Here is a 17,662-nt window from a genome sequence, read left to right as displayed (position 1 = left end):
TATTTGAGCAAGAATTCAAGTTAGACTCTTACTTTTCAAAATAGAAAATATCTATGTTTTAAATAAAACTTACTAATATTACTTCAGTATTCCTGGAAAATATTTGCATTCTAGTTTTGTCCATATGGCTCAATTCTGGGATAATTGTCATTTGAACCTACCAATACCAAGGCAAGGCAGTAGACATTTGAAATGTTTGTGTGCACTACTGATGTATTCTTTAGATTTTATAAACTCTATACCAAAATAAGGTAAAATTACTGTAAAACAATATACCTATCTTGTTCAGTTATGTCAAGAAGCATTTTCACTCATTTACCATTATATGAGAAGAGAACAGCTACCCACTCCAGTATTCTGGCCTGGAGAATTCCGTGGACTGTATAGTCCATGGGCTCACAAAGAGTCAGACATGACTGAGCAACTTTTCACTCATACCATTACACAAAAAGATATAGCAGTTATTAAAACTTAAGTATTAAAAAATGACTACATGGATAACATAAATAGTATTTTTTTTTACTTTAATGGAGGGCTTATTTTTTCCTGTTAATTTATTGATCTTACATAAGGCTTCTTGTGACAAATCCTTTAGGATCTTAATGCCAGGAAATAGAATTTACTGGGGGGGAAGACTTGATAAGAACTCTTTAACTCCATTTTTTCCCTTTGCCTACTTTCCAGAAAATATTTTAGCTTAATGTAATGTTTAATGTTTAGTCTTGCTTTTCAGATACTTCTAGGAGAACTTTCTTTTTTCCTCATAGCTTTAAGTCACTTCTTGTTTCTTTTTAGCTAAATTTTTTGGTGCATTTCCTCAAATAACCCACCTTAGTTCTCCCTTTGAAACTAATAGCACATAATCATAATTATTTATGTTTATTAATGACTCTTACTACTAAAAGTGACAGTATTTTGTTTTTTAAACAGTTTTTGTCTTAAACTTCCCGTAGTTCTCCCCTTGCAAAAAAAAAAAAAAAAACAAATCTAAGATTTCCTTTCCTCTTCCATTAACACCTTCACTGTAGTCATGGGCCAATCCAGGGTCTGACAGTTCATATTTATCATCCAAGGGACGTATAACAGTATGTAGAGAATGAAGGGTTGGCTTATCACATGTTCTTTGGACTTTTCCCTGTTTGGAATACCCCATTATTGGATGTGTCTCATGAAAGAATCTCATTTGATTCTTTGCCTTTGTTGATCTAGGTTGTTATCATTGGATTTTCAAGATGAGGCTTGGTATCTGGGTCTTACCACTTACCCTTCTTTTGTTCCAGGGTTTGGTTAATAAAAACACTAAGAACTGAGCCAAATGGGATCAAAATATCAGCCTTATTGAAGGTAAAGTTGAATTAGAGATGGCAGGTTGGGCTTGAGGCTAGAATGGTGTTGCCTACTTCCCCCCTCTGAATTGGAAATAGTAAGACCAGAGAAGAGCTCCAGAGTAGCCCGCCATTGCTCACTCCTAGGAAACGGAGCAAGAGTTCCTATCCCTCTATAGATAGGAGAAAGGAGGAAATACATTGCCAGAAATTCTTCCTCTGATGAGAGAGTGTTGGGAGAAAGAATAAGGAATATCATGCAATTTCTGATCCAACAATAAAATACACAAACATGGAAATCTACAAATAGATTCTAAATGCATTATTAACTTTAAAATGATCTTAAGATAATTTGTATTTAAAAGGTCAAAATAAAAGACAAGGGAAGACTGTAACCCTCTACTTCAGTTACATGATTAGATTCTTTGATTTGGAAGTAACTGTAATCTACTAATGGGACCAAAAGTGAATTTATTGGGATGATTATGGAGTAATTCACAGAAATGATATTAGAGTTGAAAAAAATACGTCTTTAGAAGAACAAGAACCACGAGCTTCAGATCACTGAAGCAGGGACTCACCTGAGCCTTTCCTGTAGTGTTATCATCAAATGCCTCAGCTCTAGATGACTTCTTTCTTTTTGTATCCCTTGGTCAAATTTCAGATTTCTAGAGAGAAATTCTGATTGTTTCAGCTTAGCACAAGTACTTATCTCTAGACCACAACAGTTCTGCCTAAAAGAGATGAGATATAGGGTGTTACAATTGATCTAGGCCCTGTTGTAAGGGGATCAGAGCAGGGAAGGAGGAGGAAAATCTATACTGAACATACCAAAGAATACCAACCTCCTTTCATTTATTCATCTGTTTTATTGAGGGCCTCCTATGTGTCATGTGTTCTATCAGGATATAGTACTGAAAAAAAAGTCTTTACTTTCATGAAGTTTACCTTCTAGCCCACAGAACTATAGACACAGGGAAGACACACAACCCGGACTCAGAGGTTTTAGGGATGTTTCATAAGGGTGTTGATATCTTAGTATAGACTCAAAGATTGAATAAAAATTAAGCATGGTTTTTAGAGTTGATGATTATTTTAAAGAAAATTTGATAAAGCTTTTTTAAAAAAAATCTAAACATTTAAAAAATACAGTTTTATATCCGGAAGTTCAATTTTTGGTAATTACTCATGGTCAGTAAGGGAATGTATTGACCCCTCTCCCTCAGGAGCCTTTGTAGTTAACTTCAGCTTTGCTGTACACTCCTGTATGACTCAAATCACCAGTGAGACCACTAGAATTGATCTTGGAGGACTTCCTGTTTTTTTCTAGAACTCTTTGTTTTCCTGTTTCTATCCTTTCCTCTATAGAGAAAAATAAATAAAAGTATCTGGGCAGATTTATACTGAAGAGGAGAGGCAGAACCATTTTACAAATCTAGAGAGAGACATATCTATGGTTTAAAATTCCCAAGTACATACATACTTAACAGTGGAAACAAAGCATGCATATTAACCACATATAGGTCTGGGCTTTGTGTACTAGATTAAAAGTTAATCCTGTATTATTAAAGATTTCCTTAGATTAAGGGCTTCACAGCTGGTGCTAGTGGTAAAGCACCTTCCTGCCAATGCAGGAGACATAAGAGGTCCAGGTTCGATCCCTGGGTCGGGAAGATCCCCTGCAGGAGGAAATGGCAAACCACTCCAGTATTCTTGCCTGGAGAATCCCATGGACAGAGAAGCCTGGCAGGCTACAGTCTATGGGTTTGCAAACAGTCGGATACAACTGAAGCAACTTAGCATACATTGTGCTTTGGTAGTTCATATCTTGGGCTTCCCTGGTAGTTCAGTAGTAAAAAACCTACCTGCCAATGCAGGAGATGTGGGTTCCATCCCTGGATTGGGAAGATCCCCTGGAGAAGGAATTGGCAACCCTCTCCAGTATTCTTGCCTGGGAAATCCCACAGAGAGAAGATCCTGGCTTTTTGCAGTCCATGGGGTTGCAAAGATCTGGACATGACTTAGCAACTAAATAAATTGATACCTGCTTCCTAAGGTTTTCGTTTCTTTCTTCCTTCAAAACCAGGTTACTCTTTGTCATATTTTACCTGTTGTAGCCTGGGGAAGTTTTTAGAATTATGTATTAAGAATCAATAAGATATACCTATGTATCATTAAATATGCAGAATATAAGTATGACAGATATTTTGACCTGGAGAACTTGTGGGTTTATTTTTTGATTGAAGTTGCCAGCAATCTGACTAGTAAGTAGGGTCCATGTATGTAAAACTTGATTTAGTAATAACTACACAGGAAGATTCTTGATTTTATAAAAAGATTTACTTCCAATTTCCTTCAAATAAGAAATGTCATATTCTTACCTATATTTTAGAGACAGTCTTGAGTATTAGAGCTGGTAGTAGATCTCCTCAAAGTAGTGTTTTCAAATTGTGGTTGTCACACATTATTAGCTTATGAAATCAGTATGGTCAGTCACATTCAGCATTTCCCTTTTGTAAATGAAATGAAATGGAATGGAATCAAAAGTAGCTTGAATGACTCCTAGTAAGTATTATTTCATGCGGTTCTTAATTGTATTTATATGTGTACTAGATTGCAATGTCAAGTGTATTTCTTGCTATAGGTTACATTTAAAAAAAGTTTGAAGAAAACTATTGCCTTAGATAATAACTTGTCCAGTGTAGACATTTTTATAAGTGAGGAAGCTGTACTACAGAGAGGTCCAGTAGTTAACTGCCCTATCTAGACTAAGAAGCAAGCAAGTTAAACTGTGACTATAAAGACTGCTAGGTTAGGAATCAGAAGATTTAGACTGAATTTTGTCTTAGTTATTGACTAAATTATTACCTTGAATAAGTCATATTTTATTCTTGAGCATCAGAGTTTCCTTTGAGTTTAAAAAATAGGTGGGGGAGATGAGGTAAATAGATATGCCTAATCTGACTGTATTACAAGATTGTTAAATATGTCTGATGTTGAGATGATGCATGTGAAAAATGCTTTATACACTATAAAGTATTATCCTAATATAAAGTGATACTTAATTTTGCTGCTATTAGAATCATGCTAGCTCAATGCTAAGCATATGGAAAACATTGAAATACTTGTTGAATCAAATATAGGAACAAATATCTTACTGTAGCATTAGAAATTCAGCTGTCAGATAAAACAAGGTAAGTGTGTTTATGACTATTTCTTTGGTCTTAAAATCATGTTTAAGTTGGAGAAAACTTATTTACTTTATGTGAGAAACCTTATTTAATTATGTGTATATGTGTGTATGTATGTATTTCTTTTGAAAGGAATTGGTCCAGATGGTCATATTGCTTTCAATGAGCCAGGATCCAGTTTAGTATCAAGGACAAGATTAAAGACTCTAGCAATGGACACCATTTTGGCAAATGCTAAATATTTTGACGGAGATTTATCAAAAGTGCCAACTATGGCTCTAACAGTTGGTGTGGGGACAGTGATGGATGCTAGAGAAGTAAGAATTAAATGTTCTTCGATGTTTTTCCTTTGATGTTTGTAGATTTTGGAGAAATTATAGTGTCAAATAAATGGTTTTGATTTAATCATAATTGCAATATAAATTGTTGTCTAGCTTTCAGTAATTGCTGTCAGGCTCATTGCCATGTTTAGAATTCAAGTAAATTAAGTCTTTGGAGCTGGAAATTAAAAATCAGGCACCACCTCTTTTGAGGTACTGCTTCACTTGCCTCTTCCTGTTTCACAATTTGAGGTCCTAACATCACACTTATATATAGTTTTGGGAAAGGACTTGTTACAGCAAAGATGCAGTTCTAATTAACATTAAACTGCTTTTGGAGGCTGAAGGTAATTTAGTGTCATGTGCTTCTTGACTGTAGAAGCATAGCTTAGTTGGTTTCCAGTGGATAAAGAACCCCTCTAAGATGTGATCTGTTCTAAATTTGGTATGTTTAAGAAGGTAAGAGTTCTGAACAGCAGACTCTTAGATTTTTTAGTTCTTAATTCATCTTTTATTTCCTGCCCTGTAACAGACCAAATTATAGTCAGCTCATGGTTATAAGTAGTTAAATTATATGGAAACCCCAAAACTCCATCCCTTAGCAGCAGGATAGGATAGGTTCAGGGGAAAGAGTGTAGACGATGTATGGTGAATAAGTAACTGATCTTGATATAAATACATCTAGGCTTGATTACATAAACAGAACTGTCATTCAGAATGTAAGAGTTTTTCATGTGAAAATAATAATTGGTTTATGAAAAAGACCTTTTTCATAGTAAATAAATTGAAAATAATTCAGAGCAATCTTAGTTCTAAAATACAAAACTCAAAGTTATGGAAAAAGATTCTTACACTTAGCAAGATTTAAGTTATAATGCAATTCTTACGCTAATTCTTAGAAGAGAGTTATTTCAGACATTTGATTTTTTTCTTTTGTTCAGGTTTTCCAACAAAATTACATGAAACCATTCACTTCATAGTATTTATTCCTGGCATGATTATAGAGAAAATTATGACAAAACTACTAGGGCTTCATCATTTTCCTAAGGGCTTTCATGCTTTATCATTATATCATTCTTTTTTAATTGAAGTATAGTTGACCTACAATATTGTACTAGTTTCCAGTGAACAGCAAAGTGATTCAGTTATATATTTTTTTCAGATCATTTCCATATAGAGTAAGTCCTTGTTACTTAGCTGTTTTACAGTTTGTGTCTTTTAATTTCATATTTCTAATTTATCCCCCTTTCCCTTTGGTAGCCACAAATTTGTTTTCTGTGTCTGTGAATCTGTTTCTGTTTTATATAGATTCACTTGTATTATTTTTTAGGTGCCACATATGAATGCTATATTTGTCTTTCTCTGTATGACTTACTTCACTTAGTATGATATTCTTCTCTAGGTTCATCCATGTTACTGCAAATGGCACCAATTCTTTTTTTTTTTTTAATAGCTGAGTAATATTTGTGTGTGTACACTCAAGCCACATCTTCTTACACCAACCCTCTGCTGCTGCACACTTGGGTTGTTCCTGTTGTCTTGGCTATTGTAAATAATGCTGCTAGATTTTTCATAACATTCTTTTGAAAGAAGTATCACATGATTATACTTAATGATTTGCTTATCTTCAATTTTAATGGGCTCAATGCATACAGATTTTCATCTGCTAGTAGTTTTAACTCTGATATGAGTTATTCTTCAATGTCATTTCCAATAACTGCAAGTACATGTAAAATTTGGATCCATGTGTGGGGCAGATGCGTCTGTTGAGTGGAAAGTAGGTTTGACTGGGAGATTAAGTCTTCAGTGCATCAGTGAGTATCTTCACATTTGGGCAGCTCAGATAATGAGGACCTTCCATACACATGTTGGAAGTGGCACCTGTAAGTTATTACAGATTTCTTAAGACTTAGGAATTATCTACTAGATCGTGAACCACACAGGTCACTGCCCGCAATTTTCACTCCTTTCTTGGCTTGAGGCCTTACACTGATGTTAACTGTGAAATGTTACACTTTTTCTAGTCCTTGCTTAGCTAAAATAACACCATTCACTTTTCAGCTTTCAGAGCTCCCTCTTCTAACCATAATCCTCATAATCAAAATTACTGTCTTTTATTCTGTTTTATTGTACTGTTCTTTCTCTTTATAGCACTTTTTGCAGTTTATAATTTTTTTGTGTGTTTAGTTGTTTAATATCTTTTCCTAATTTATAATCTCCAAGCATTATTGGGTTATGTATATCTAATACAGTACACTGCCTGTCACATATATTCAGTTACTGTTAGAAACAGTTTAAATGAGTTATTTTTGCCCATAATTCATGTTAGACAGGTTGGTTCTATCCACAGCTTGGCTATCTCCCTAACCTATCAGATCTGATTTTTACTAACTTTTGGCTGTTTGACAAAAGCCAAATTTACCCTCAAAGCATTAAAATTTATTTTTACTGAGATATATTTAAAGATAATGCTTACATTTTTAAGGTAATTTCAAAAGAAAAGACACAGAATTGTTTTTAACTGTTGTAGCATCTTTAAAGTTGTTATATATAATAATTTGAATATTTATTTTTGTGATGACCATTAAAACTTAAAAATCCACTTTTTATTTTGTTGACTTACTGAATATGAGACGTCACCAATGATTTCTTACCTGTTAAAACCATCCTCCTTTTACAAGTCTTACCCTCCTGGGCCTCTTTTTCATCATCTGTTCCTATTTCTTGTCATAAAACTACTGCTATTCTTCCTTCCTGATCATTCTTTCTCAGTCCTCCATCTGCCTTGGGTTCTCATCCTAGCACTGTATATCCAGTATGCACACTTTTGGGCAGTCTTCTGTGACCTCTTTGTGTGCATGTTTTTGTTTGTTTAATTAACACATCAACAGCAGTCTCACTTTGCATTACTCTTCTCAGTAGATTTAGTACTATTCCAGAAAGATCAACTGCCCTCAATACAGTGATAACTACCAATCTTTAGCCAGTTCTTTTTCTGAAGCTGCAGAATTCATATTTTCAAGTGACTCCTTTAATTGTTCAAAATTCATCTTTCTACCAAAATTGTCTTTGCCTGCCTTGGTGAATAGCAGCACTCTCCATGAAAATAATCTGAGCTTGAAACTTTTGTCATTTAGGCTTCTTCACATCATACCAGTCACGACATTCCACCATTTAACTTAGAGATAAGTGACCAGCTCTCATCAGAACTGCCTTACTTCTGGTCTGTATCAGTTTTTATTTTTGAGGATTATTGCAAACCCATCCTAAACTTTATGCCTATCTCCTTTCTTTACCTATCCCGATCTCTATATTATAGCCCATTAAAAAAAAAACATAATTTAGTTATTACTTGTGTATGTAATGTGTCTCTGATTCCCTGCTACTTCATTACAAGATGATATCCAGCCCCTTTGTTTGGCATGAAAAGGCTCATATATCAAACTTCAGTCAGTTTTTAGCCACTTCCATTCATTACCCTATGATTCAGCCTTACCAAATTTATACCTTTTTATGGACCACCCATAATTGTCTGAAATGCCCCCTTTTCTGCTTATCCTTAAAGACTTGGTTTCAGACAGGAGCTACTCTTAAATCTTGTTCATATTTATTCTCTTATTCCTTGAAAAATAGTGGAACAGATAGAGTAGAAATGGTCACATTAGCAACATCAAATTACATTATGAGAACAATGTTTTTCAATTCCTGATTCTCCAGATATGTCTTCATAATTCTCAATTAAAGGTTATATACGTCTTATTGTAGTTGTTAAGGATGTGGTTGCTGGAATCAGACCTCTTGTTTATATAGTAGCCTTACCAAGACCTTCAGCAAGGTACTGAATATCTGTGCCTCAGTTTATCTATAAAATAGGAAAATAAGAATAGTATTTATCTCATGCTGTTATTTTGAGGAGTTAGATTATTCATAGAAAGTGCTAAGTTCAGTGTTTAACTTTGAAACCACCAAATCATCTTAAAACTCCTGAAATAAATTAATGTCCATTTCAGTAAATATCTATCATGCAATTATCACTACATATTCCCATTTAATGGTGTTAAAGTTGCTTTAAAGAGACTTTTCAAATGATAGTATAAGGATTTATGCCAGATTGCATAATAGTCACCTAAGAGCCCCTGATTCTAATTCCAAAGATTCTGGATAGAAGACAGAGCAAAGAACTTGAATATTTTGTTGTTGTTGTTTTAACTCCTGTGTCTTTAATTTCCAGTAAGGAAAACTAATTAATAAAGCCACTAATCAGTGTTGTGCTTACCTTATTATATCAAGCATTGTTAATGTTTAAAAGAAAGCTTTTAATCATAGGTACTTTTAATTTAAAAATGCCTTTAATTATAGGCATATTAATTCTTCACTGAACTGAGATTTCTATACTTAAGAACAAGTATCGATAAAAACAGTACAATTCATACACATTGTAAATGCATTTTTGGGCTTTGATATTTTTTAAGATATAGCTCCAAAATGGAAAGTAGTGAAGCTTGATAAAAGAAATACAATAATATCTGGTATATTAATCTTTAATTTCCTCCATGTTTTAGAAGGTCTGGCAATAAAATACGAAATATAGAATTTTTACATTGTTATAGATATTTTAGAATTAAAACCACCTTAACATTCATTTTTTAGTTAACAACTGTAATGAGAAAAAATGTTTAAAGGTTTATTTCATAAACTTTTAACTTGTAAAATAGGATTGAGTTACTGCTAAAGATGTTAAAGAAATGATTCTTTCAGACATCTATACACTTACTCACTTTTGTACATGTTCTTTGAATTATCTCATAGGCTATTAGGGATTTGCGACCAAGGGCTTGGGTTTTCTGTACCTAAGGATGGGTCTCAATTATGTAACACATATGAGTCTTAAGAGAAAAAAAGGATAGTTCCTATATTTAAGTAGATTCTGAATCCTTCTTTCAATCTAGTTTTGTTCCAAAATAGCTTTATATAGAACCTATTCAGTGAACAGTCTTCAGACTCTAGATTACTTTTAAAATATCTATTGTTTTAGAGTCCTTTGCTTTTCCAAAGTAATATCTATTACATATCTGGACTAGAGCAATTTGGTAAATCATTCCTGGTTATGTAACTTATATAACTCTGCTTTTACAAAACAGCCTGTTTCTTTTTCTTTATTCTCCCAGGTCTCTTCTGCACATCACTATCATATATGTTAAATATCATAGGCATTATGGTATATTTAGTAATACTCCATTACAGGATACTGTTTTACTTTGTTTACTTTGTGCTTGCCTATTACCTTAAAGAGTAGAAATAAATATCTTTGACTATGAAGAAATATGGAGCTATTTATTTTTATTTCAATCCTCAGAAAAATATCGGTGCTAAATTCTTTGTTTTAAAAAATAGAGCTTCTAGGTCATTTGAACATGTTTTAAGAATTGTTCATGATTTTTCAGGTAATGATCCTCATTACAGGCGCACACAAGGCATTTGCTCTCTACAAAGCAATAGAAGAAGGAGTCAATCACATGTGGACTGTTTCAGCTTTCCAGCAGCATCCCCGAACTATTTTTGTATGTGATGAAGATGCTACTTTAGAATTAAGAGTTAAAACTGTGAAATACTTTAAAGGTGAGCATTGAAGTTTCAAAAGTAGACTGGGCAAATGTTCCATTGTAGATAACAATTAAAACTTAATGTGACTGAATATGATGTAATTAGTCATATATATAGGTCAGTAATTCACAAAGTATGTAGTTAGTATACTGGTGATATATGAATGAAAATATATTTTTAATCTTTTTACTCTAATAACTAGGTGTTTAATATATATTAGAAAAAATATATACTGAACCAACCAAACTTGTATTTCATGGATATCATTGCTTTGACAAGGTTAAAGAGGTTACTGTATTTTATTAGCTCTAAGATACTGCTTTTTTCACATTTGTCTAATTTGAAATTGGGATGTTTAAAGTTGACTTCATATAGTTTATTTGGTAGCAAGTTTTCCTTAGTGGTACATAAAATAATAGCATGTCTTATACTTTTTCAGCATCTCATATTCATGAAATATAGTAATAACTTGAAAATTCAACTTAAAGGAAATCAGTAACTCATGGTTCGTGGGAGTATGTGAATGTCAAAAAATCTTGACTGTAGTACAAATGAAGTTTGGCAAACAGGGAAAATAGTCTCATTTTTAACATGAAATTTTGATCATAGATATAGAGCTTTGTATTTGCACTTAACCTGTTGTGAGAATTTTCTTGTTTTACTAAATATTCTTCAAAAGTATTTTTAATGGCTATATGATGTCATAGTTTACTTAAATGTTTCCCTTATGTTAAACACTTGGATTACTTTTAGTCATTTATATTTTTATCAGTTAAATTACCAGCTTTTTACCAAGTCACAAATATACCAAACTAAACTGAAAATTTTAATTAGTAATTTGACAGGTAAAAACAGAGAATAGCTCAGTTATGGGTTATGAATGAGATAGAACTCTTGATGGCATTTTACCCATATATTTCCATGTAGTCCAGGTTTCATCACAACTATTAGATTCCTTGACAAAGTTAACAGAAGCAATCTTCAATATCCACATACTTTAATGCAAGTTTAGAGGAGATTCATTTAACATTGCCGTTTTCTAGCACAAGTAATTCCCAGATAAACCCCCTATATTTGTCTGATCAGTCTGGTTTTTATCAGAAAATAATAACAGCCAATACTTATATTACCAGGCACTATTTTAAACATAATATACTTACTGATTTACTTAATTCTCAAAATTCTATGACATGGCTACTCTTATAATCCCATTTATAGGTGAATTAACAGGCTTAGTAGGGATGTTAAGTCACTTACAAATTATGAAGCTGAACATATTTCTGAAGAGATTCAGGACATCAGCCTCTGTCAGGATGCCTCCTTCAATATGGAGAAAAATGGATTTGAGATATTGTTCTGGGTTATATATAGACCTCATTTTACAGTAAGGGATTTTGATACAAGGTAGAATGGTTGACTTCATAAATATATACATGTTATAAATGTAATTTTATATATTTGTCATGTCCTCATTATTATATTATTGCTAGATATACTGGAGGAAACGAATCGCATAGTTATCTTTAATTCTTCAAATACCATTCATACCATTATTCTTTCTTCTACCATCCCTTTAAAAGTGTCAACAGGAATCTTAAAGGGTTCTAATTATTAGCTCCTAAAGAAATCTTAACTACATCTAAATCAATAAAATTCATTAGCAAATGGAAGTTTATTTCAGTATATATCTTTTGAAAGATATAAGTAGATCACAGGAAAACATTTTAATAATTTGTTTTATTCCAGTTTTTTTTTTTTTTTAAATAAAACCTATGTGCTATGTCCTTGAAGTAATATATTTTCAAGACATTATCATCATGGTGAACATTTTGTTTTGTTTTATCCTTTTTAAGCCCTACTCCAATAGCTTGATAGACCTTGAATGAGTTCAGATTGAACCAAACCATAAAATCTATATTTAGCTTTTCTTCTTCAGGCAGCATGTCAGAAGTCTATACATTTTCATCATTCTCATTAGAATTTACTTATTTCTATTTATGATTTAAGTGGCAGTTATTTATTTTTATCACATTCTTGTATAGGAAGTTGCTTTCGCTTATGTACAAGTCATCTTATGTACAAGTTGCTTTATCTTAGTGTTTAGTTAAAAAAACTTTGAGTTGGCTTTGTAATGTTTATCTTGATGTTTTACATTGTGCATTTCTAAGCTCTGATGTATTCTTACCATGGTCAAAGCTTTAAGCAAATGGTAGGTGAATTATATCAAGTAGAATGGTCCTCTAAGAGCTGATACTCTAGAAGACCTGTATCTTCTAAACTCTCAGATCTCTCCAGTCTCCACTTTGCTGCTTTTTACATACTGTTTGTAAACTTTTCAGTTAAATCTTGTTTTAAATAAGATTGGTTCTATTTAGAGATAATTATCTGGTAAATTTTTTTCATGAGCAGATAACTTTTGCAGTATAAAAAATTACTTTAATGTTCATTTTTGGGAAATGTAAATTATATTTTCCAGTTAATGTCATCAGCCAGGAAACATGAGTTCAAACAGTGCCTTCAAATATATTGTCTCCTGTGGTATTACTCAAAAGAAGTCTAAGTTTCCCTGCCTGAAGGTAGTTGGCATTCTTCATAAAAACTGGCTCATTAAGTGATTTGAGAAAATATCAATAAAATGTAGCTCCATAAAGGTAGGACTTTAGTTTTGGTTCACTGCATTAGTTCAGCATCTCAAAGGATACCTAGTACATTGGAGACACTTGGTAAATTCTAGGAAGTTGGGCAGGTAGATGGATAAACACGTGACACTGATACCACTTCAGTTTAAGACCTAAATTATGTCATTCACTGTGAAATCCAAGGTACATTAAGGAGGAGATTTTTATATTTATATAGTACTTTAAGAAAACTTTAATTGAGCTGATGGGACTGAGAGCTGTTGAAGATGCCTAGCATTTAGCTTTCAAGAAAATGGCATAATCAACAGCACAGGTGCAAGGATGAACTAACACAGTAGCAGAAAAAGTTCCTCTTAGTAGAATAGAAAACAAAATATATTGTTTTTAAAGTACAAGCTAAAATGGGGCTTGCTTATACTTTAAAAATTTAGTGAAAAGGCAAATGAGGGCTCACATGTCATGACCTTTCAAAAGAATATTGGAGGAGTTATTAGCCCTGAGAAAAATATTCTTATGTATTAACATTTTTTGAGCAAATAACACATGCCAGTAAATAAGTAATTTAAAATCTAGCTTCAGAGATAGTTTGCATGAAACAGTCAAATAAATGAAGTATTTGTTGGTTTGTCCACATTCTCATGGATTTTATCATAGGCTTTTTATCTTCAAAGCACTGGTAAGCATGGAAGGGAAGGTTAAATAACTTGTGGAACTGTCACTATAGAAACATTCAAGTATTAGAAATTACATTATCTAAGACATAGAAACCAAACATCATTATAGGACTTTAATGCACTATGCTAAGTACCTTGCTTTCTATTTTGAACTTTTGAGCAGAGGTTACTTCGTTTTATATATAAAGCCAGATAGCTAAATAGCTGTCATATTCCTGAGGTGGAGGCAGAACCAATCAAGTGCCTTTGCTTAGTTTAGTTCTTTTTATACATAATTCTTTCATTTCTTGGGTTAATTGTGCTCCTTGCTTTAATGTCGTCAAACTCTTCCCATTACTCACTTTAACCTTTTGACCCTTCTCTCTCTCCAGCTGCATGGAACACTTTAACTTCAGTCCCTCCAGTCTTACCTCCAAGATTCTAAATTTATCATTAATGATTAAGCATCCTTCCATGTCTAGCCATTCTGCCACTGCTCTTGATACTTTTCAGTCTTAAGGACCTTGAGTTACGGAATCTTGGTCTCCACTCTCTCCCTTTCTCCTTTTTAACAATATATGTTCTAAATTCATTTTGTTTATGTTAAAAAAAAGGCTTCCCAGAAGCCATCTCACTGAACCTTCACAGATTTTTTTCAAGTAAATGTTTACTGAGTTTCCACCATGTATCCATCATCTTTATAGACCCAGAATTTAGAGCAGTAAATGTTAGGTCCTGAACCTGTTTATTTTCTGAGGGCAAATTGTTCTAAAGTTGAGACCCAGTAAGCCTAAAGGAGAAAAATCATGCTTTGCTCAGGGAGAAGAGCATTCCCAGCTAAATGAGACAGCAAATACAAAGACCGGGCACTGTGACCAAGTTTAGCCTTTCTGAGGTATTAGCAACAAAGCCAGGGTTGAGTGTAACATAAAAGGGGGAAAGTGGAAGGACATGAGATCAGAAGGATAAACAAAGACAATAGATTAAAATCTAAATTATTTTCTAAGTGACCATAGCAATAAGAGAATTTTAAGTAGGGGAATGGTAGAATCTAGTTTTTGTTGTTTTTTTCCTTTAATTAGACAAGGGAAAAGTATGCAAGTAGGGTATCGAGCTGGTCGTAAAATTAGAGAGGAAAGTGGCTTCAACCAGCTGTGGAGATGAAGAAATACAGCTACTTTGCGATGTATTTTAAAAGGAATGTCAACCAGTCTTGCTCCTGAGTTTAAAAGAAAAAACATCACCTGTGAATTTCAGTTGTCTGGCGTTAGCAGCTCAGCAAAGGATAGATAATACCATATACTAATATTTTTAAAGAAATGGTATAGAAGGGGAAAATGGATCTGGACTTTGTCAACAAGTCTGAGGTGCTCATGAGACACTGAAGTAAGCTGTTGAGTAATTAACATTCATTCAACTGCACTAGTGAATAATTCTCTCAGGACTGTTCCACTCCTGATCTTTCTCCTACTACATGTAGTAGGACCTTAATGTTCTTTACATGTCCCTTTACTTAGCTCTTAAAAATGGGTCTTCACAGTTTGAATTTTAGAGTGATTCTGTAGTCTTTTGATAAAGAACACTTTCTTACTAGCAAGTACCCTGTGTCCTCAATCCAGTAATTCCATTTCTTAAGAAAACCACATTAGTCCCTTTCCCCAGTCTCCATGTTCTTAACAGCGTGGTAAATTTAACTGATTTCTCTGACCTCCAAATAAAATCTTTAGTTGATTAATTGGGATCATCTACTTCCCCAAAGACATGAGTAACTGGAAGATTTCCCCAAGAAGCTTTAATAATTAAGGAGAGTTTACAAGCATGCCAATTATAAGATGAAATTTAAATTTACTTGGAAATTAATAGGTTATCTTCTACATTGTTTTAGTAAACTTGTCTGAGTGACTTGTCATCAACCCCTATTGTAAACACCCATGTAAAAATAGTGAAAAATAATTTGCCAGATGAGTGGATAGGGTAATATATTGGAGAACTAACATAACAACAGTTCTGAGCTCCTCAGTAGAGTGTGACTAGAGTTTGACTCTGAGCTTCTCAGAGTCAAACTCAATAGACTTTAGATGTAATTAGTGTTCAAATCTGTTATTTTGTCATACTGAAATTCTAAAGCCAAAACTGCTCTTACTTTTGGTTACTTACAAAGAACCTGTACCCCATTCTAGATCTACGATTTCATAACCATAAATTGATACTTGCTAGGTAGTTTGAACATTCCAAAACATTTCTATTTGTATCTTTCCAATAAATACAGCTATTTTGTACTGGGGGCTTCCCTGGTGTCTCAGACAGTAAAGAATCTGCCTACAGTATGGGAGACCCAGGTTCGATTCCTGGGTCAAGAAGATCCTCTAGAGAAGGGAAAACTAAACAGTCTAAAACATTTTTGTTTGCATCTTTCCAATAAATGGCAACTATTTTGTATTAGGTGGGAGCTAACATACGTTGTATTTTATTAAATCTTTCTTTTTCTAAAGTAAATGAGATACAGTTCAAAATAAAACTAGAAATGTGCTTTTTTTCTTTAAGGTTTAATGCATGTGCACAATAAACTTGTGGACCCACTGTACAGTATGAAAGAAGGAAATTGAAGGAGATTGGATCAAAATTCTGCTTGAATGAACAGAACACTTTTATACATACATGAATTTTCAGCTATGCAATATGATTAAAACTTGGGGGATTTTTGAATATTGTCATTTTTGAAGTCTAATATCTATATTAAACATTCCATATTTACAATGTGTCCATTTTATACTAGGGTTTAGGAGAAATCATTGGCTCTCAACCGATCAGCTACTTGTTACAGAAGCCACACTGTCAATGTAACACCACAGAAATGTCTGCCTATTTACAATTTTTAAATCATTTTAAAGGTGACTTCTGTACATCAAGTATCATTCATATGACTCCAGTGGCATTATTAAACTTTAACTTTTTAATAACAGGACGACACTCCAAGCCTTTCAGGTATCATACAACTGTCATTGCAAGCCTTTACTTCCGAATGCTATCTTTGTTTTCTCTGCATTACATACAAGCTTTCTGCACGTGGTTGCCTTGGTCATCTTTCTGCAGTAGCATCTGGACATCAAAAGTCCTGTTAGATATTGTTGGTACAGAAAATCTGAAGAGATGGCAGTGCCTACAACTACAGTTTATGGAAAGTATGTATTAAGTGCATGTTTTTTGTGCACCGTCGTCTTTAGCACTTTTTTTTCTCTTTTTACAAATGTGACCTTAGTTTTATTTAATGACTTGGGTTCATGCACTTAATATACGTATTTTGGCAATTATGAGCTTTATACCTAGAAACACACTGAAGGAAATTTTTTTTAAGGAAAATTATTAAAACTCTTAAACGATTAGCTTTATTCCTTACATATATATACTATATAAAAGGATATGATGAAATATAAAAGGAATTACTGTAAACTATTTTAGATTGCATAACAATTTGCATCATTAAATTGCAAATAAAAGTATATTGTTTTCTATCTTTAACTCAAATAAAGCTTGTAATAAACAAATATTAAGTTATCTAAATTTTATTTCTAGAAGTAAAATTGAACACATGCATCTGAAATATTCTAACATTTAATAGTAGCTATGAGATTGCATTTATTAATACTTTTTATTTGTTGTCATCATGCAATTAGATTAAAGAGAATGCCTCTGCCTATACAAATTCTGCTTCTTAGGGAGTGAAAAATACTTCTTTTCACTCTGCATATTTTGTTTTTTATAAGCCCACCTAGTAGAAGCATCGCTTATATACCTGCTTAATCGCCTATGTGATTGAAATATAGTCTTAAAAATATTTAAATAGAAAATTAAAAAATAAAAATAAATAAGACTGTTAGGATAAAATATGCTGCTTTAATTCTAGATAATAAAGTTTTAATATGCTGCTTT

General features: G+C 33.0%; 1 protein-coding gene across 2 annotated transcripts in view; it reads left to right on the top strand.

The window, feature by feature from the left end:
- Positions 1 to 17,277, top strand: part of GNPDA2 (glucosamine-6-phosphate deaminase 2) — a 28,050-nt gene extending 10,773 nt beyond the window's left edge. Inside the window, exons 5-7 of one of the 2 annotated variants that reach the window (XM_005681567.3) lie at positions 4,649 to 4,833; positions 10,281 to 10,455; positions 16,277 to 17,277. In XM_005681567.3, the coding sequence (XP_005681624.1) occupies positions 4,649 to 4,833; positions 10,281 to 10,455; positions 16,277 to 16,338 (422 nt within the window). In that variant the 3' untranslated portion in view covers positions 16,339 to 17,277. The remainder of the gene's footprint in view (positions 1 to 4,648; positions 4,834 to 10,280; positions 10,456 to 16,276) is intronic. The other variant, XM_018049417.1, reaches the window with a different exon arrangement.

Source organism: Capra hircus, chromosome 6 (assembly GCF_001704415.2).
Source record: "Capra hircus breed San Clemente chromosome 6, ASM170441v1, whole genome shotgun sequence".
Classification (NCBI taxonomy): domain Eukaryota; kingdom Metazoa; phylum Chordata; class Mammalia; order Artiodactyla; family Bovidae; genus Capra; species Capra hircus.
The sequence above is the reverse complement of the archived record's forward strand: the minus strand, read 5'-3'. Positions and strand labels throughout refer to the sequence as shown.